Below are 21901 nucleotides of genomic sequence, written 5' to 3'. Positions count from 1 at the left end.
TAACTACTAACTCTACAAACTAACTCTTTTAGACAGAGAAAGCACACATTCTATTAGTTCTTTTGAGATATTGTGTGTTCACAAAATCTTAGCAGAAAAGAATCCTCGGGTCTTGAAAGATGAGCCAGAATCCTCAAAAAAAACCTCTGGCAGAACCTACCTACAGTAAAAAAAAAAAGGCTGGCAGTGAATGTGTTAAACTTTGTAAAATTACATCAACATACCATTTAATCAATCCAATTCATTGTTTAACACGTTCACTGCCAATGACGTATTAATCCGTCAAAAAAAATCCAACGGTTGACTGCCAATGACGTATTAATACGTCAAAAAATGATTTTTTTTTTTTGACCGTGGGATGTGCATCTAACCCTTTTACATCTCTTATATAAGTATTGGACGTGTACAACGTGTACAACCCATTCCACCGACCCACTAAGTGGCGACAGTGCTCTCCCAGACTAGAGGAAGGCAAGCAAAAAGCAGTGTGAGGAAGCCATTCTCGTGAAAATGGAAACGCTTTCGTTTTCGCGCTGATTGCTGGCGGTGCGGGATTGCAAATTTGCATAATAGATTACGGGTGGAACACACTTTGAAACACGCAGCATAAATAAGACCAGAATCGCAAAAGCTTCATCAAAGCTCTCAACACAAACCACAAGAAACGAGCGAGCCGATCCAGACTTGCACAGCGGCCGCCAGCAGACAGGCAGCAGCAGGAGAAGCAGCAACGAGCTTGTGACATGCCCGCTGCAGCCAAGAAGAACACACACGGAGGGAGGAGTTTGAAGTAGAGGGGTGTTTCCTGCTGTTATGGAGGAAATTACTGTTCAAAACTATTGTTTAGATGTCTGACGTCTTACTGATGCCAAAAATGAATGGTTAAAGTGACTGTTCTATCGAATTTCACAAAAAGCCGTTTATCTCAGAATAATTTTTCTGACGCTGAAACCATGCTGTATTCAACTGCTAATGCTTACATAACTACTAACTCTACAAACTAACTCTTTTAGACAGAGAAAGCACACATTCTATTAGTTCTTTTGAGATATTGTGTGTTCACAAAATCTTAGCAGAAAAGAATCCTCGGGTCTTGAAAGATGAGCCAGAATCCTCAAAAAAACCCTCTGGCAGAACCTACCTACAGTAAAAAAAAAACGGCTGGCAGTGAATGTGTTAATAGGACCCGGAAGAATTTGGCCCACTGTAAGGTCTGAAGTGAACATAAGGTGAATACTAAAGCGATGATGCGATGACAGCGCTGATGACACATCACAGTTGCTCGAATTGCTCAAGTGACATCACTGATGGCATCACAAGCTCGATTGACATCAATGATGACATCACAATTGCTCACATAGAGTGATGACAGGGATCAGTTGATCCAGATGGAGGCGGCAATGCAACATAAAGGATGCCAACTGCCATAAAACACCACAGAAGAAGAACTGATGACAAGAAATCGGTTCGAGCCAGAGAAACTCTGGTTGAACTATGGTAACTAGCTGGCTGACAGTGCATCCCCCTAATATGAACTCCATTGTTGCACGTAACGCATATCAAAACAAATCCCTCCACCTAGTGGCAGGAGGACCAGGCCACATTGACTCTGCTGTCAGTCAGCTGGGAGACATGGCTCTCACTCTCACACCTCTATTTCTGTTTCTCCCTCCCTCCCTCCTCTCTCCCTCCCTCTCTCTCTCCCTCGCTCTCCCTCGCTCTCTCACTCTGCCATTATACTGGCCTGTCCTCTCTATCTCTCTCACTCCATCTCTCTCTCTCCCTCGCTCTCTCACTCTGCCATTATACTGTCCTGTCATCTCTATCTCTCTCCCTCGCTCTCTCACTCCCTCACTCTCTCACTCTGCCATTATACTGTCCTGTCCTCTCCCTCCTCCCTCCCTCCCTCCCTCTCTCTCTCCCTCCCTCTCTCCCTCCCTCTCTCTCTCCCTCCCTCTCTCTCTCTCACTCTATCTCTCCCTCCCTCCCTCTCTCTCATGTGATTCATTGGTGCCAGCATCAGCACGTCTCTGCTCTTCACTCACTCAAATTCCCAAAGCTCCTGGTCATCAGATCTCTCTCTCATCCTCTCTCTCTCTTCCACCCTTCATAGCAGGAGTGGTCAGATCTCTCTCTCATCCTCTCTCTCTTCCACCCTTCATAGCAGGAGTGGTCAGATCTCTCTCTCTCATCCTCTCTCTCTCTTCCACCCTTCATAGCAGGAGTGGTCAGATCTCTCTCTCATCCTATCTCTCTTCCACCCTTCATAGCAGGAGTGGTCAGATCTCTCTCTCTTCCACCCTTCATAGCAGGAGTGGTCAGATCTCTCTCTCCCACCCTTCATAGCAGGAGTGGTCAGATCTCTCTCTCTTCCACCCTTCATAGCAGGAGTGGTCAGATCTCTCTCTCTTCCACCCTTCATAGCAGGAGTGGTCAGATCTCTCTCTCTTCCACCCTTCATAGCAGGAGTGGTCAGATCTCTCTCTCTTCCACCCTTCATAGCAGGAGTGGTCAGATCTCTCTCTCTTCCACCCTTCATAGCAGGAGTGGTCAGATCTCTCTCTCTTCCACCCTTCATAGCAGGAGTGGTCAGATCTCTCTCTCTCTTCCACCCTTCATAGCAGGAGTGGTCAGATCTCTCTCTCATCCTCTCTCTCTCTTCCACCCTTCATAGCAGGAGTGGTCAGATCTCTCTCTCATCCTCTCTCTCTCTCTTCCACCCTTCATAGCAGGAGTGGTCAGATCTCTCTCTCTCATCCTCTCTCTCTCTTCCACCCTTCATAGCAGGAGTGGTCAGATCTCTCTCTCATCCTCTCTCTCTCTCTTCCACCCTTCATAGCAGGAGTGGTCAGATCTCTCTCTCATCCTCTCTCTCTCCCACCCTTCATAGCAGGAGTGGTCAGATCTCTCGCTCTCATCCTCTCTCTCTCTTCCACCCTTCATAGCAGGAGTGGTCAGATCTCTCTCTCTCTCATCCTCTCTCTCTCTTCCACCCTTCATAGCAGGAGTGGTCAGATATCTCTCTCATCCTCTCTCTCTCTTCCACCCTTCATAGCAGGAGTGGTCAGATCTCTCTCTCTCATCCTCTCTCTCTCTTCCACCCTTCATAGCAGGAGTGGTCAGATCTCTCTCTCGTCCTCTCTCTCTCTTCCACCCTTCATAGCAGGAGTGGTCAGATCTCTCTCTCATCCTCTCTCTCTCTTCCACCCTTCATAGCAGGAGTGGTCAGATCTCTCTCTCGTCCTCTCTCTCTTCCACCCTTCATAGCAGGAGTGGTCAGATCTCTCTCTCATCCTCTCTCTCTCTTCCACCCTTCATAGCAGGAGTGGTCAGATCTCTCTCTCATCCTCTCTCTCTCTTCCACCCTTCATAGCAGGAGTGGTCAGATCTCTCTCTCATCCTCTCTCTCTCTCTTCCACCCTTCATAGCAGGAGTGGTCAGATCTCTCTCTCTCGTCCTCTCTCTCTCTTCCACCCTTCATAGCAGGAGTGGTCAGATCTCTCTCTCATCCTCTCTCTCTCTTCCACCCTTCATAGCAGGAGTGGTCAGATCTCTCTCTCTCATCCTCTCTCTCTCTTCCACCCTTCATAGCAGGAGTGGTCAGATCTCTCTCTCTCATCCTCTCTCTCTCTTCCACCCTTCATAGCAGGAGTGGTCAGATCTCTCTCTCATCCTCTCTCTCTCTTCCACCCTTCATAGCAGGAGTGGTCAGATCTCTCTCTCATCCTCTCTCTCTCTTCCACCCTTCATAGCAGGAGTGGTCAGATCTCTCTCTCATCCTCTCTCTCTCTTCCACCCTTCATAGCAGGAGTGGTCAGATCTCTCTCTCTCATCCTCTCTCTCTCTTCCACCCTTCATAGCAGGAGTGGTCAGATCTCTCTCTCATCCTCTCTCTCTCTTCCACCCTTCATAGCAGGAGTGGCACAACACTGATTTTTTTCAAGTCAACCTTTCAACCAATCAAGTCAAGCCGACGTGGACTAGTGGTCACATGGTGCATCACGTGGTGCATCGCCGGTACAGAAATAAATACAAAGAAAGTCATCTCGGTCACTGAGTTGATGACAGCAGCCCGCGACACGGCAGCAATGTAACCAGCAATCATAATAAATACTCACACCAATAAAAGTACTCCGATAGCGAGAAAAACGATTGTGCTAAGCCACATATAATACTGTAGTTCTAAAGCCAAATAACGTAGCTCACTACTTGATTCACAATAAATCTAGAAAAAGTAAATAACCCATTGATACCTGATGCAGCATTTTTAAAGGGATACACACACAAATGAGGGATAGACACATCAGGTATCAATGGGATAACTAGAAATGAGTGACGTCGACGAGTCTATAGAGAGGCAAAGTGGAACGTCACTTCCTGCTTCAGCACTGTACCAGAGATTTTCTTCCGCAATTTATTTTCCCATAGACATTTCGTAAAATGCGTACAAAAATAGTTGTACTTGGTCAAACCAAACGGTTCAGATATATTTAGAATCGGAAGAGACCATAGAACATTTCACTCTGACCAAAACTTAAGAAAACAAAATATTTTCTTTAAACTTGCATATTTTTTTACGTTTTGGTACGAGTGAAATGTTATGCGATCTCTCCTGTTTCTAAATATATCTGAACTGTTTTGGTTTGAACAAGTAAAACTATTTTCATAAGCATTTTACGAAATGTCTATGGGAAAATAAATGGCGGATGAAAATCTCTGGTACAGTGCTGAAGCAGGAAGTGACGTTCCACTTTGGCTCTCTATGCAACCCGTCCCCTTACTCCCCTACTTTATACATCCCTTCTTCTCCTCTATCAGCATCCCTCCTTCTCTCTGTCATCCCCCATCAGTCAACCCCTTGCCTCTTAACCCATTGATACCTGATGCAGCATTTGCGTGTATATCCCTCATTTGTGTGTGTGTCCCTTTAAGACCGCGAACCGCATATGACCGTGGTCTTAAAGGGATACACACACAAATGCTGCATCAGGTATCAATGGGTTAAGCGGAGGGGTGGATCTCCTGATCACATGATTAGGATGATGGAGGGCATGTGCCAGAGCGAGAGAGGTCACAAAGTCAGCGTCAGCATGTGTGTGTGTGTGTGTGTGTGGGTGGGTGTGTGTGCTTTTTGTGTGTGTCTGTGTGCGTGCGTGTGTGTGTGCGTGTGCATGCATACTGTAAGCGTGTGCTGCATGTGCTTCCGTCACGCTGACGTGGGCGGTGGCGTGTTTGTGTGCGGTGTGGCGGCCATCATTTCTCGCTTACCCAGCAGGCTCAGCAGTTCTGTCCAAGTCTTCAAGTGATTGACTGACCTTGTGTGTTGATAGCATCCTGATTTGCCTCTGAAGGAGGCGTGGCTGCCTCAGTCATAACTTAGCAACTCATCCAGTCAGATGTGTTAGCGCTCTTTATTGCTGCTCTGCTCTCAGTCCCCAGCCATTTCATTCTCTCTCTCTCTCTCTCTCTCTCTCTCTCTCTCATATAGATTCAAGATTTTTATTGTCACTCCGTAGTACAAGTATCACGTGTGAAATTCTCGTGCTGTAGACTCCGTTTACAACATAGTGCAAAATAACAGGGCATATGGGTGCAGGAAAACAAGAGAAGCAACAAGCAATAAGGTTTTTCAGTAAAGCAATAACACAAGCCAAAGACAGTGACATCTTCACTGCACATAGGTGCAAATGGCATGGACATACTTTAAACATAATTAAACATAATTAACATTCTGTTTGCACAGGTGCAGATAAAATATACCTAATTAAACATACAATTAAAAATTAGACATACGTAATGGTAGCAGCTACAGTGCGGTACAGTACAGCTACTACACTATTTGTGTATGTTAAGGAGTCTCGTGGCCTGCGGGAAGAAACTGTTCCTCAAGCGATTTGTGCGTGCTTTTGGAACCCTGTATCTCCTCCCTGAGGGTAACAGGGAGAACAGGCTGTTGTGGGGATGGTTTGTGTCTTTGATGATCTTCAGGGACCTCCTGAGGCACCGCTGGTTGTACAGTTGCTGCAGTTCTGGCAGCTCACATCCTGTTACGTGCTGGGCCGCGCGCCTCACTCTATATATCTGATAAGTCCATTAGATTTGAGATGTGCAGTGTAAGGTGTCCACATGCTGCCTGCTCAGATGCTCTGGCTGGCGTGGCGGCTTAACACCACGGCTAACGATCAAATTGAGATTAATTGACAGGGCTCAACTTTTTTTTCACATGACGACAATTGCAAAGGCAGTTACACTAATGACATGTCAGTGTGTTTTTTATTTGTTTACATTGTATTGTAACCATGAATCTCAACCTATGTGTAACTCTTCATCATCAACATCTGTATGTGGTCCCTCAGGGAAGGAGGTGGAGGTGGTGACTGTTCATCCCCGGGCCATGTTCATCCCTCAGGAAGGCTGGACCTTTCTCGCTGCAGGTGGGTCACATAGACTGCTCAGGTGGGTCACATAGACTGATCAGGTGGGTCACATAGACTGCTCAGGTGGGTCAAATAGACTGCTCAGGTGGGTCACATAGACTGCTCAGGTGGGTCACACAGACTGCTCAGGTGGGTCACATAGACTGCTCAGGTAGGTCACATAGACTGCTCAGGTGGGTCACATAGACTGCTCAGGTGGGTCACACAGACTGCTCAGGTAGGTCACACAGACTGCTCAGGTAGGTCACATAGACTGCTCAGGTAGGTCAAATAGACTGCTCAGGTGGGTCACATAGACTGCTCAGGTGGGTCACATAGACTGCTCAGGTGGGTCACATAGACTGCTCAGGTAGGTCACATAGACTGCTCAGGTGGGTCACATAGACTGCTCAGGTGGGTCACATAGACTGATCAGGTAGGTCACATAGACTGCTCAGGTGGGTCACATAGACTGCTCAGGTAGGTCATATAGACTCATCATAATGTATTTCCCTTAGCAGATCATGTGTGTTGGTGAGTTTTGTCTGTTCGTGATGCACAAAAGTCTATGAAGTCTTTGGGGAAGTGGCTATTCTTTATCTCCACTGACTGAACATCTGTTTAAATATTCAAACAAGTAATCAATGGACTGGCTTGTTAATAAACGACAGGCCATCTATTGTGCTAATATTAACATGCATGCTAGCATAGGTTGAGGCCACGTCTCGTCATAGACGCTGGTTTAGCTGGCTCAGCCTGGCTGGGGGCGGGGTCAGGGTGGGGTAAATTCCCCCGTTCTATCCATTCAGCAAAGTTAGAATTTAGCTGATAGCCCAGCCCAGGCAGACACGATCGGGGATTTAACCACCGCAGTAAATGCACATCTGAGCAGACGTCTTGTGTTCTGCTCTAGAACCCCCAAACCTGTAGTTTAGAGCCGCAGCACCGTCTTTTGGTGAGTCAGCCCATTGAGATATATGGGCGGTTTTACCCCACTCGCGCGCCAGCCGTTTAACGTTTTGTGGGTGTTCCCAGACATGCGGACTGTCTCTATGCTAAGGTCATGCTCATCAACTGAAATCACGTTCACTGTACATTAGGGCTGTCAATCTCCCTCTATAATCAAATTTTTTTTTGGTCTGAGTGAATTGTTGTCTTCTCTTATGTTATGTTCTGATTCTAAATATAGCTGAATCTTTGGGTTTGACCAAGTAAAACTTTTTCTAAGCATTTTACCAAATGTACCGTAAATTCCGGACTATAAGACGCACCGGTCTATAAGCCGCGGGACCAAAATTGACTATTTTTTTCTTCTATAAGCCGCACCGGTCTATAAGCCGCGGGTGTTTTGATGTTTAATTACCATATGAAAGGGTTCGTGCACAGAGAGGAATGTCGGGAAAGAGATGGCTGTTTTGGGGAAGCTCCCATTTATTAACATTTCAACAAAACAAAACAAAAGTCAGGTCACTAATCCCCAGACAAAATCACACAACAATAGGCTATATGTGCAGCAAACCTGTAACCAGAGAAGTCAAGTCACTAATCCTCGTCTTCCTCTTCTTCCTGCGTACTGAAACCACCAAAGTCCTCATCTTCAGTGTCGGAAACGAACAGGTTCAGGGTGGCTTCGTCAACCACTCTCCTCTCTCCTTCATTGTCACTCAAAACCAACGAACTCCTCTTCATCACTGTCGGCATCGAACAGCCTCTGAAGCCTCTGACGGCCCTCAGCGCCAGCTGTGGCGGCGTCATCCTCTTCATCCCGCAGCAGTCCAGCGTTTTGGAACCCGTTGGTGATTGTGGATGTTTTCACACTCCTATAATATTCCGTGATCTTCCTTTGTGTGAATTCGCCGAAGTTTGTGATTTTCTCCTGGTAGTCGGGAGGGAGTTGTTCAGTAGTTCTCCCCCGGACGGACAGTCCCTTTCGTCTCATGAATCGGAAGCACCAAGATGGCCCACCTCTGAAATGTTCAATTTTCATCTCGGTGGCGACTGTTTTGGCCTTCAGTCGGATCTGCACCGTGGAAACGCCTCGGCCGTCTGCTCTCTGGGTCAACACCCAGTCCTCAAGGGAATCTTCAAGTTCCGGCCATCTGCTTTTGTGGCCTCTGAAGGACTTTTTTGTCTTATTACACTGAGACAGTTCCTCCTGCTGCTTCTTCCAACGTCTCACCATTGACTCATCGATGCCCAGGGTACGCGCTGCTGCTCTGTTTGTTTCTTTTAGTGCGAGTTCGACTGCTTTCAGCTTGAAAGCTGCGTCGTGTGAATTTCTGCGTACCTTCCCCATGGTAAGTGAGAGAGAGACTGCTCGTCTTGTTGTGATTCCGGGCTGATGAACTTTGCTTACCGTAATTACCATATGTAAGGGTTCACGCACAGAGGGGATTGTTGGCTGTTTGAGGAAGCTCCCATTTACCGTATTACCGTAACATTTCAACAAAACAACATAACACAACACCTTTGTTTATTTCGACAGTGCACACAGTGTCCGCGGTGTGGTGAAAAGAGGGCAACAGAGGAAATTAAAACAGAAGTGGATTTATAGGTAGAAAGAGTGCTAAAAAAGAGAGATTTTATTTGTATTTGAAATTTTTTTTCTGAAAAAATCCATAGATAAGCCGCACCGTTATATAAGCCGCAGGGGCCAAAAAACGGGAAAAAAGCCGCGGCTTATAGTCCGGAATTTACGGTAGATGGAAAAGTGAATGGTGGATGAATATTCAAAATAATATTAGGCTTATCACAAATAGTCCAGCAATGATGTTTATTTAAGAAAACATGTTCCTTGTACAATGTACATACATTAATTGCATTAGAAAATAGGTCAGATAACCAGAGCTTAGTTAATATTCATCAGTGATGTATTGGTGCTGTCTGAAATGCTAAAATAAAATAATTGATAATAAAAAAAGACACAGCCTTTGTTTGAGCTCCTTATCAATAAACAAATAAGTAAACTTTGCCAAAACAACAATGAGCCATGAACAAAAAAAAATCAGTCACGTATTGCACTTAAGAGCTACAGGTTTACATTCAGTATAGCAGCTTCAACAGTCAACTTCAGTTAACAATGAATGAACATACATTTTAAGAGCTACAGGTAGGTTTACATCAGTATAGCAGCTTCAACAGTCAACTTCAGTTAACACTCTTTTCTTCAAGTATGTTGTCAGAACTTGTCACTGTTCTAGTGTTCTAAAAAAATAAAATAAAAAAAATAAAAAATAATAATAATAATAATCGAATTTCGTAATTATTTCATAATTATTAAATTCGAATAATATTCGAATATCAAAATTCGTTTCAACAGCCCTACTGTACATGTTTTGACACTGATTATTTTAAACATTAATCTTTGCTGAATACTGCATGTTGTTGATTTAAATGCAAAATTAACTATTGAACAGGTGTGTCAGTCAACCCAGCCACTAACTAAACCTAAGGGAGAGGAAGAGTGTTTTTTTTTACAGCAGCATTAGTTCCAATTGTCTGGCCCAGCCTAGTGTCAAAAATGTCTAAACATCTGTTTTGACAATGCTCCCAATCAAAGTGGACCATTTCAAAGTTATTCTCTAATTTTGGCAAATCTCATGTGTAGTTTTTGTCTGTTCATGTTTGGAGCTGTTAACTCGTGAAAAGAAAAAAAAATACATTCATTGGCAAGGCTGCAGCTGGCTGGCATCATGAGGTCAGTTGGGGGTGTGGCATCATGAGGTCAGTTGGGGGTGTGGCATCATGAGGTCAGTTGGGGGTGTGGCATCATGAGGTCAGTTGGGGGTATGGCATCTTGAGGTCAGTTGGGGGTGTGGCATCATGAGGTCAGTTGGGGGTATGGCATCATGAGGTCAGTTGGGGGTGTGGCATCATGAGGTCAGTTGGGGGCGGGGCATCATGATGTCAGTTGGGGGTGTGGCATCATGAGGTCACTTGGGGGTGTGGCATCATGAGGTCACTTGGGGGTGTGGCATCATGAGGTCAGTTGGGGGTGTGGCATCATGAGGTCACTTGGGGTGTGGCATCATGAGGTCAGTTGGGGGCGTGGCATCATGAGGTCAGTTGGGGGTGTGGCATCATGAGGTCACTTGGGGGTGTGGCATCATGAGGTCACTTGGGGGTGTGACATATTGAGGTCAGTTGGGGGCGGGGCATCATGAGGTCAGTTGGGGGTGTGGCATCATGAGGTCAGTTGGGGGTGTGGCATCATGAGGTCAGTTGGGGGTGTGGCATCATGAGGTCACTTGGGGGCATGGCATCATGAGGTCACTTGGGGGCGTGGCATAATGAGGTCAGTTGGGGGTGTGGCATCATGGGGTCAGTTGGGGGTGTGGCATCATGAGGTCAGTTGGGGGCGTGGCATCATGAGGTCAGTTGGGGGTGTGGCATCATGAGGTCAGTTGGGGGCGTGGCATAATGAGGTCACTTGGGGGTGTGGCATCATGAGGTCACTTGGGGGCGTGGCACTGGCCCATGTTGTGCAGGCTGAGAGAAGAGGAGAGGGCTGCGAGGCTGAGAGAGACGTCTGCTGGCCCTGACTTCCATAACCAGACAGATAACCAGGGTTACCAAGAGGACACCACCAGGAGGAGAGGATCCCACATATACACACACTCCATCACTGGGATTCACACACACGCACACACACACACACACGCACACACACACACACTCAGGGCTGGCTGCCATGGAAACAGCCCCTCTTAGGGTGCCCTCGCCAAATCACCCTCCTGATGTCCTCTTATGTCCTTCCCAAACTGGAACACCTGCCGTGAGAGAGAGAGAGAGAGAGAGAGAGAGAGAGAGAGAGAGAGAGAGAGAGAGAGAGAGAGAGAGAGAGTGTGTGTGTGAGAGAGAGAGAGTGTGTGTGTGAGAGAGAGTGTGTGTGTGAGAGAGAGAGAGAGAGAGTGAGAGTGTGTGTGTGTGTGTGTGTGAGAGAGAGAGAGTGAGAGTGTGTGTGTGAGAGAGAGAGAGAGGGAGAGAGTGAGAGTGTGTGTGTGAGAGAGAGAGAGAGAGAGAGAGAGTGTGTGAGAGAGAGAGAGAGAGAGTGTGTGTGTGTGAGAGAGAGAGTGTGTGTGTGTGTGTTGACTTAAGCTGGAAACATGCTCCAACTTCAGCCTTGACTTGGAGAATTGCAGACGGCAGCTACAGTAGACATATATACTCGAACCACTGCAGTAAACTCACATCTGAACAGACATCTATGTACCTGATCTTGAATCCCCAATCCTGTAGTGTAGAGCCACAGCACCTTCCGCTGGTGAGTCAGCCCATTGAGATGTTTTTTTTCCCCGAACCGTCCACCATTCTTCCTACTGACACAACGATACTGGAAGTAACGTTTTGTGGGCGTTCCCACACAGACCGACTGTATCTATGGATACAGGACCACCTATAACTGCCTATAACTTCCCAACTCCACTCTGCATTTTGAGCACGTTTCTGTCAGACTTGGATTGAGCCTGTGTCTAAGCTGTCATGTATGTCCATACGTGTCGTAAATATTGAGAGGACATATTCAGGCCATTTACACCTGGCACTAACATGCATTTTCTGTGATCAGATTGCAATCAGATAGTGCTTGACCACTTGAAAGTACAGGTGTAAACGCCCCCAAGACACATCGAAGACGGATTGCGATCTGATCGGCCAAACCACCTCCGGAGGTGGTCAGGGACGCATTGTGACCACATTGAACACAAGTGTACATGCCGTTTTCTGTGATCAGATTGCAATCGGATCACCCAAAACGCATGTTTATTTATTTATTTTATTTATTTATTTATTTGTTTGTTCCGACCAATACACAACACCAACAAATTGGCCGGAAAGCAGCAGGAAGAAGAGAACTTATGTTAACGCCAAGTGTACATGAAATCAGGCTAATGTGGTCAAGCACTATCCGATTTGCAATCTGATCACAGAAAACGCATGTTGGTGCCAGGTGTAAATGGCCTCACAGTTCAGCATACCCCTGACCGAGAACTGATTTCTTACCTCTCCTTACCCTCTAAGGAGTAAAAACATTCTATCTGTGAAGTCTGACAGTCAAAGGGGTAACTAACTGCTTTGATTCGGAAAAATGCTGCCAAGTTGTAAATATCTGAAGAAGTGATTTCCAGAAAGATCATATTTCTGTGGGATTTGTTTGAATGTAAGCATCACTCCTTTATCAAATAGATGCCCCAGAGTTAAAATCCCCCCCTCTCTCTCTCTCTCCCCAGATATCGCTCGAAATCAATATTACATTGTATGGGAGACAGGGAAGACAGTGTTTTTGAGCTACCCTCTAACTTTCTTATTGCCTGCCAGGCTTGCAGGCTAGTTCTAATAATGATGTTATTATCCATAACACATTTTGCTTAGGTCTTGGGCGAATAAAAGACTTTATCTGCGTTAACTGATTTCCAGATCTCGCCGTGCTGATTCTCCGTCACTATTAATCCACTCAGCTGTGTAACGATTCGCTGTGTAGCCGATTGATAATTGATGATATTGATTTCATTTTATATTGTCCTTTGTATCATGACTTGAGAGAAACAATGTTTAAAAGAGTCCATACTCCTGAGCTAAATATGATAGATAGTGAGAACGGAGTAATACTCAAATTTCTTTTTGATAATATTTTTGCATTCTCTGAATTTCTTTCTAAAGCGTGGGACAGGAGGAGAAGGTTGACGTATAACTGATAAAGTAGAGTTTATTTTTATTTATTTTTTGTTTTATTTTCGTATTCTCAGTGCAGGTACAGTATGTATGAATGTATATGTATGTATATGTATAGGCATATTATGTCTGCATGTATATATACTCTCTAATTTGGGCTGCACTGAAAGCTTCTGGTTGGGTAACATACCAGAATGTTATGTTTTGTTAAATATTGAATGCTGATGTGTCTGATAATCCCATGTGGGATGGGTCATGTAATTGTCCTGACACGAAAATAAAATATTCATTCATTCATTCATTCATTCATTCATTCGATAAAAGTCTAATATTTGGAACAGCTAAACCTCCCGTCTCCACAGGCATCTGTAACTTAGCCATTTTCAACCGTGGTTTTCTTTTTATTCCAAATAAACGTACCGAAACTCATTCTTTCGACTAGTTCACACAGACTCTCATCCACAGACATACACACTCACACATTCCTTCTCCAGCGTTTATATAGCCAGAAAATCCAATGTGAAACCTGGCATTGCCTCAAAAATAACCTTTTATGGAAATCAGACCCGACTGTTGTTTTGTCTGCAGTAAATTCTAGCTCCTATTTAAATTCTCTTCCAGTCATTTCAGCCGGGTGAAAAAATATCCTCGTGTCTACAGAGATATCTTTCCTAGAGTTCAACAGTAGACCTCAACTGAACTCCCTCAATGCTGTTCTCAAGCTATATATCTCCATAGATGGCCTTGGCTATCTTCAGGTGCTGGTCAGCGACGGCTTCCTGGAAGCCTCTATAGACCAACCACAGCGCACAAGAGGCATTTCATGTTCTCAAACAAAGTGCAGGTTTTAGTTGAGCGCTTAAGCTTTTATCCGTAACCTTCATAGGATACTGCGAAGCATCACTTAGGGCTGTTCTCTGTACTGTGGCTGGTCCCATTAGTTATGTATGAATTTATGCCCTCAATATCCTAGGACTCTTTCGAAGGAACTACAGCAGCCAGCAGGGACAAGTTACACATTTCTTTACCATTTGCAGGCTCTAGTACTTTTAGGAACTGTAAATTCAAAGTAGAGATGGGAATTGTCAATGTTTTTTCACAGATCAACCACCTACATTTCTTCCTTCTGCTACCGTAAGTTTAGATTTAGCAGTGCATGCACTCCTTGTTTGAAATGTCCCCATAGATGCCTCCTAAAAGGCCATAAATGCCAAAGTTCGTCGAGGATCAAGGGACAAAGCCATTGGGATGAACTGACGCCGTTTCAAAATGAGTTTGTCAGGCAACAACCCCACCCAGAATCAGGCAGAAATACATCTTTTACATACAACATGAAAGCGAAAACTAGTCTCTCACTTAAAAATAAATCAACAAAATAAACTATACGGTGTATGTGTGCATCCTCAGCTGCTGAGCACACAACTTAACTTTTTCATTCACATCCACTGTGAATATTTTATAACCATTCTGGATCATTCTTTTCATGGAAAAGTCGCTCCCTCCCATTTCTGTACCTGCAAAATTGGCTGGTCGTTTTTAGAGCATCAAATTCAGATTTCAAGAGAATGAAAATCTCCTCAGACAACCAGCTGATTTTGTTTATCAACAAAATAAACTATACGGTGTATGTGTGCATCCTCAGCTGCTGAGCACACAACTTAACTTTTTCATTCACATCCACTGTGAATATTTTATAACCATTCTGGATCATTCTTTTCATGGAAAAGTCGCTCCCTCCCATTTCTGTACCTGCAAAATTGGCTGGTCGTTTTTAGAGCATCAAATTCAGATTTCAAGAGAATGAAAATCTCCTCAGACAACCAGCTGATTATTCACTTGTTTGATTGTTGGATATATTAATTAGTTTGGCCTGGTCCAGTAGTCTCTAGTCTCCATTATAATATAGTGGAATCATTAATGAATAGGTTACAGTCTCATTCTTACTGTATCATTATTAGCCGGTGTCTGTGTGTTGGTTCGTGTGTCACAGCTTTTGCAATGTGCAGTGCTTTTAGCTGAAGTACAGTACAGTCCTTTGGCCCTCCATAAGGGAAATACAGTGTGCTCTCGTACACCAGGCAGTACGGTAGGAGCCCCTCCATAAGGGAAATACAGTGTGCTCTCGTACACCAGGCAGTACGGTAGGAGCCCCTCCATAAGGGAAATACAGTGTGCTCTCGTACACCAGGCAGTACGGTAGGAGCCCCTCCATAAGGGAAATACAGTGTGCTCTCGTACACCAGGCAGTACGGTAGGAGCCCCTCCATAAGGGAAATACAGTGTGCTCTCGTACACCAGGCAGTACGGTAGGAGCCACACAAGCATGAGCCAGCTTAGGTTGGCATGCGCTACATTCTCATATCAGGAAGTAGCTTGGTCAGTTTAAGTGTGACTTTATATTTTGAGCTGTGAGAAGGAGGAGAGGTATGGTTATGGTGTTTCTGGCTCATAAATGTGTCTGGTGCAGTAAGACACACAGGATTTATCGACTGTACATTTCTATTTATAGACTAGCTGAGGTTAGAGGCCAGTTATTGCTGTATGGATCGATACAAGGATTCTTAGTGTCTCTCTAAGGCCTTGGAGAACACAGTCATGGTCACACACACACACACACACACACACACACACACACACACACACACACACACAGGTATTCTCTCTTTCATATACAGTATCATGTTCTTTCTGTTCCACACACACATTTTCTTTTTGTATCCACCCTGATATTCCCTCTCCCATTTGCATCTACATGCAAACACACACGCACACACACACACACGCCCGCCACGCACACACACACACACACACGCCACACACGCACGCACACACACAGACGCATGCACGCACACACACACACACGCCCGCCACACACGCACACACACACACACACCGTGCTGCAATATGTTTGTGAGGCTGCCAGCCATGCTCAGAGGGATTGTGATCTGCCTCATGAAACATTGATTGTGAAAGGATATCTTTAGAAACTCCCTCTCTCGCCAACTGTCACAGGTTCGCTTCTAAAAAGAAATAGGCTCGTGTCTAGATGAACTGGACCCGCAACATACCACGGCAGAACGAAATAACCACAAGGCTGTCAGGTAGAAAGTTTGCAAAAGGGGGGGGTGGGGGTTGACTTACCTAGCATACAGCTCAGGGCGCAGATAGCAGGCTGGCTGATGCACACAGCTTCACAGGACAGCTCAAGCCGGGGTGCAGGCACGTGCACACATAGACATCAAAGGGGGCTTGAGCCCCTGCCTTTTTTTCAGTCTGTAAAAAGGGCCCCTTCCTGACCATGAATGCAGCATTTCTAATGGTGCTTTGTATGGAAATTGCCCTTTCCATGCCGTCACTGAAGGCAGCATTCAAAGAGAAATGCCTTTTCCGAGCTCTCTTGGCCTTGAATGCACCATTTCTAATAGGCCTCTGCATGGACCAGTGTTTTTCTAAGCCGCCCCTGAAGGCAGCAGCCCAAAAACCGCATGTGCCTTGCCCATTGACTGTTGAGAGCGAGACAGCCCGTCCCCGCCCACTCCAGCAGTGCGCACTCAGCCACATGCAGACTGAACGACAGCAGCACACATCCTAAAATGAGATATTCCTCTAAATCTGGTTAAAATCTGAATATTTAAAATGAGTTATACCCCTAAATTGGCCTTCAAATTGCCTGAAATTTCCGCCGCCGCCCTCTGGACGGCGGCATTTCTGCGCCAAAGTGGCCTTTTAAAAATTTCAGCCCCTGCCCCTCTAATGTTTTCTGCACGTCCCTGCTGGGGTGTGGAAGCTAGCTACAACCAGCTTCCCTTGATTAGGTTAGACGCTAACATAAAAGTATCTCACACACACACCCATACGTGAAAATAAAGGAATAAAGACTTATCGCCACGTCATATAGACTACCCAAGTCAACTCCCACTTTCCCAATGACATCATAAATCACATGACAGTGGTAACCAGGGGTAAGCGACAAACATCATACTAACCAACTGTGACACAACTAAAATCAACCATCTCTCAAGATTCAAGATTTTTATTGTCACTCCGTGGTACAAGTATCACGTGTGAAATTCTTGTGCTGTGGACTCCGTTTACAACATAGTACAAATATAACAGGGCATATGAGTGCAAAAACAACAAGAGACACAACAAGCATTAAGGCAGTAGAGTGATAAGACAAGTCAGAGACAGTGGCATATTCACTGCACATACAGTAGGTGCACATGTCATGTGCATACTTTAGACGTACTTAAACATTTAAGAAGAAAAAAAATGGCATATTCACTGCACATAGGTGCACATGTGCATACTTTAGACGTACTTAAAGTGTAACTAACCCCCAAAACACTTTTTTTCAGCTTTTAACCAATATATATGACTTTGGGGCTGATGTGTGAAGAATTCTGGTCAAAATTTCCACATTTGACACCAAACTGTTGCTATTTTACCATTTGTATCATTTTTCAGCAGCATAACTGGCATAAGCGCCCTCTAAGGGTGGAACACTGCTTTTTTTTTTTTCTCAAATGAATGGGATATTTGACACGTCGTGACGTCACGGTGAACCAAAGACTATGGGATTTCAAGATAGTTACTCCCCTACTCCCCCTGTACCCTTTCGGCTCCTCACAACTCCAAGCCTATTCCCATGATGTCACTTGACCTGTTAATTTATTACAATCGCCTGTTATTTTCCTACCAACTCATATGTAACACAATACTATCAATAAACGCCACTATAATCATAAAAGGAAGGACATTGCATTGTGTTGCTGTAAAATCATTCCCAACCTTTTATAAATCTCCAAAACAGCAACTTTTCAGGAAGTTTGCTCTTAAAATACTGAACCAAACGTCGTCGAAGTTGGCACATGTCTTAATTATAGTTAGTTTCCCGCTGAATGTGTCATTACTTTATTAATATCTTACCTGGATAAGCTCGAATGATGATGTTTATATTATCAGTCCGAGTTGGAAGCACTGTCTCCAGCCCAGGCAGGCAGGAGAGATGGGAGAGAGTCGTACTGTAAACCTCATGCACGAGCCCCAAGCTCTTGGGGCGCGCGCAGCAGCAGCAGACTGTGCTCTCTCTGCCTCTGGCCGAAAGAGCACTGTCTGACATTTCCGCAAACAAATCTCATGGCAGTTTAGCGCACATGTAAAATATAACGCTATACTACGACGTGACAACGTGACAAAGCTGCTCTAAACAAATCGGCTACTATAATATCGTCACTGTGTACAAGCAACGCCAACTTTTCAGGAAATGAAGTCAGCAGAGCGACTGGGGACTGGGGGGGGGGGGGGGTGAGCAGCACAGCACACTCTCTCTCGCTCCGACTAATAGCAGGCTACTCAGCTACTGACGCTGTGCCCGTCTGTGAAAAGCGTCCTGTCCAGTCGCACCTTCGCAAACAGATGCGGGATTGCCTCAATCCTGTACCCAATCTCAGACTGTATTGAGCAGAAAAATCGCACACCAGCTATTTCTGTCTGTGTTTGTTTGTTGCTCCGTGAGGTTACAGAGCACCCCATGCATGCAGGAGGCTGTTTCGCCAGCCGGGGTCTGGCAGGAGGGAGGCGGGGGAGAACGCAGCCGAGAGAACGCAGCTGAGAGGAAAACTTTTGCAAAGAATCATGGAAAAGGGAGAAACGAAAATTAAAAATGGATTTGATGGCGCGATTTATGGCAAATTGGACGAGGGAATGGAGAAATGGAGAAATCACGCTTTGTGATTACATAAGCTGAGAGCGGGGCGTTTGTCCTCACTGTGCTGTGTGCTGCGAGCAGGGAGGCTCTTTTAACGTAAGTTTAGACAAGCCACGCACACACACATGGGACAAAAATAATTAAATTTCTAGTTCGCCACTGAATGGCCAAATTGATATAACTTTCAACCATTTTAAGCAACGCTGTTTCCATACAGACCACCAGCGTTGGCTAGTTGTTGATATTTATAAAGATATTGCCCCTCTCAAATAAATTATTTTTGAGGCGGTAGGCAAACTGTAATGGCGTCGATTTCTGAAAAAAAATCTTGACTTGAACACAGCCAAAGAGTCTAGTATAGACAAGAGTATATGTCATTTCTTGGTTTTTTCCATAGGGATTTTCAAATCACTGTTCTGATACATATCTGGGGGGTTAGTCCCCCTTTAAACATTTTAAATTTGATGTTCTGTTTGCACAGATGCAAATAGCATATACCTAATTAAACATTAGACGTACATAATGGTAGCAGCTACAGTGCGGTACAGTACAGCTACTACACTATTTGTGTATGTTAAGGAGTCTCGTGGCCTGCTGTCCCTCAAGCGATTTGTGCGTGCTTTTGGGACCCTGTATCTCCTCCCTGAGGGTAACAGGGAGAACAGGCTGTTGTGGGGATGGTTTGTGTCTTTGATGATCTTCAGGGACCTCCTGAGGCACCGCTGGTTATACAGTTCCTGCAGTTCTCCCCTCCATTCCACCCCTCCACTGAAGTGTCTTCCTCCCTCTCATCCATCTCCTCTCAAATCTCTCAGGCCTAGATCCAATTTCCAAATTCCATTATTTGATTTTTTTTGTTCAATTAAATTTTAATTTTAATTTATTTAAGTCCGGGTAGTGTAGCGGTAGATTCCCTGCCTACCAACACGAGGGTCCCAGGTTCATATCCACGTGTTACCTCCGGCTCGGTCGGGCGTCCATACAGGCACGATGATTGGCTGTGCCTGAGGGTGAGAAGCCGGATTGGGGGGTATGTGTGTCCTGGTCGCTGCACTAGCGCCTCCTCTGGTCGGTCGGGGTGCCTGGTCGGGGGTGGAAGGGAACTGGTGGGAATAGCGTGATCCTTCCACATGCTACGTCCTGCCGGTGAAGCTCCCCCCGCTGTCAGGTGAAAAGAAGCGGCTGGCTACTGCGCATGTGTCGGAGGAAGCGTGATGCTAGTCTGCGGCTCTCCCCAGATCGGCAGAGGGTGGAGCAGCGACCGGGGGCAGCCAATAGGGCAGCACGGGGATACATTGGCCAAGGATAATTGGGGAGAACATAGGGGAAATTCAAAAAATTATATATAGGCCATCTCAATATGAAAACCAAGTTGTGAGGTGACGTAAGGCAAGACTGCTCCCCCTCTCAAAACACCCCAGTCCAATTATGAAATCATTGAGGAGGTTACTACAATAATTAGGCCTACTTTTGATTTCGATAGTTAGGCCTACCTTTATCGATTTCGGACAAATTATGGAAATTCTGCAATAATCCATGTTTTAGAGTTGATTCCATTTTTATCACCAAATTCTGTGATTTAGACTTATAGCCAGTGGATTTGTTTACATTCAGGCAATACTGTGTGTGTGTGTGTGTGTGTGTGTGTGTGTGTGTGTGTGTGTGTGTGTGTGTGTGTGAAAACTCTGTACATGGTTTAGCCCGGCATCTCTCGGCCTGTCTCGGAGGGGAGTCCCCGGATGGGGGTCCACTGCTGGGTCCACTGCCTGGGTGGGCCCGCCCCCCGCGTGGCCTGCTCTCTCAGTTCCCAGTCACTAGCTGGGGGCGGGTCTGGGAGCGGGTCGCGTGGGGGGTGGGTTTACCCAGGCGACCATTGCTGGGCCCCTGTAGCACAACGACCTCACAAGGTTCCTCCTCAGCCAAGCCAAGTCACTGAGGCAATCCATATGGTGGAAAGGTTTTCTTGCGTTCACTGGGGGTGTGGGGACGCCGCTGTGTCGGCCTTCTCTCCCACGCCTTATGTGGGGGGGGGGGGGGGGGCCCGGGGCGGGGGGCATCGGTGCTCTTCATCACTGGTCGAGGGCTGCCGGTTGGTTTAGAACAGTTTAGGTAGGCGATAGATTAGCTACAGCCTAAGGCTGACCTGTTATAGTGTTCAGGCAAAGATCAGACTAGAGCAGAGTAGGATAGGCCAGATTAGGCTGTAGATTAGCTAGATACTATGTCCCAGTTAGCTCTGGTTAATGCTTAGAGTAGTCAGTTGTCTGATCTTCCCCCCCCCCCCTCTCCTTCTCTTTCCCCCGCTCCTTTCCCTTCTTCCCCCTCCTGTTCCCCCCTCTCCCACATTTCCCACTCCCCCCCCCCCCCGCCTCCTCTCTTTCCATGCTCTTCCCTCCCCCGCCGCCTCTTCCCACGTTCCCCCTGCTCTCCCTCCCCTGCACCCTCCCACCTCTCCTTCTCTCCTCCTCTCTGTCCTCTCCCCTCTCTCACATTCCCCCTGCACTCCTTCCCCTGCACCCCCCCACCTCTCCTTCTCTGCTCTCTCCTCCTCTCTGTCCTCTCGGGGGAGGAGGGTCGGAGAGGTCTGTTCCCTCCCCCGCCTCCTCCTCCCGCGTTCCCCCTGCACCCTCCCACCTCTTCTTCTCTGTTCTCTCCTCCTCTCCCCCTGCACTCCTTCCCCTGCACCCTCCCACCTCTCCTTCTCTGTTCTCTCCTCCTCTCTGTCCTCTCTGGGGGGGGGGGGGGATGTGGGGAGAGGTCTCCCCGCCTCCTCCCTCCCTCATGCTCCCCCTGCTTCTCTACCCTGGCTCTCCCTCCCCTGCACCCCCATCTCTCCTTCTCTCCTCCTCCACATTCCTATTTTCTCCCCACCTCCCCCCTCTCCTCCGTCTATATTGCTCATTCTCTCCCCACCTCCTCCCTCCCCCTGCTCTCTTCTCCCCCACACCTCCCCTCCCTTCCCCTCTCCTGCTCTCTCCTCTTGCTCCTTCCCCACCTCCTATACCCTCCCCACCCCATCACTCTCTCACATTCCCCCTGCTATTCTCCCTTCTCCTGCGCTCTCCTCTGCTCTCCCCTCATTCCTATATTTTCTATATTACCAATT

At 46.3% G+C, this 21901-nt stretch overlaps 1 protein-coding gene across 1 annotated transcript in view; it reads left to right on the top strand.

The window, feature by feature from the left end:
• The window catches only part of poln (polymerase (DNA directed) nu), a gene marked incomplete at both ends in the record, with an annotated part of 221806 nt that overhangs the window by 99925 nt on the left and 99980 nt on the right, over positions 1–21901 (top strand). The window contains one exon of the mRNA XM_083640219.1: positions 6357–6434. Within this exon, the coding sequence (XP_083496345.1) occupies positions 6357–6434 (78 nt within the window). The remainder of the gene's footprint in view (positions 1–6356; positions 6435–21901) is intronic.

The sequence above is a fragment of the Poromitra crassiceps genome (genome assembly GCF_964638095.1).
Source record: "Poromitra crassiceps genome assembly, chromosome: 7".
Classification (NCBI taxonomy): Eukaryota; Metazoa; Chordata; class Actinopteri; order Beryciformes; family Melamphaidae; genus Poromitra; species Poromitra crassiceps.
This window is presented reverse-complemented; position numbering and strand designations above follow the sequence as displayed.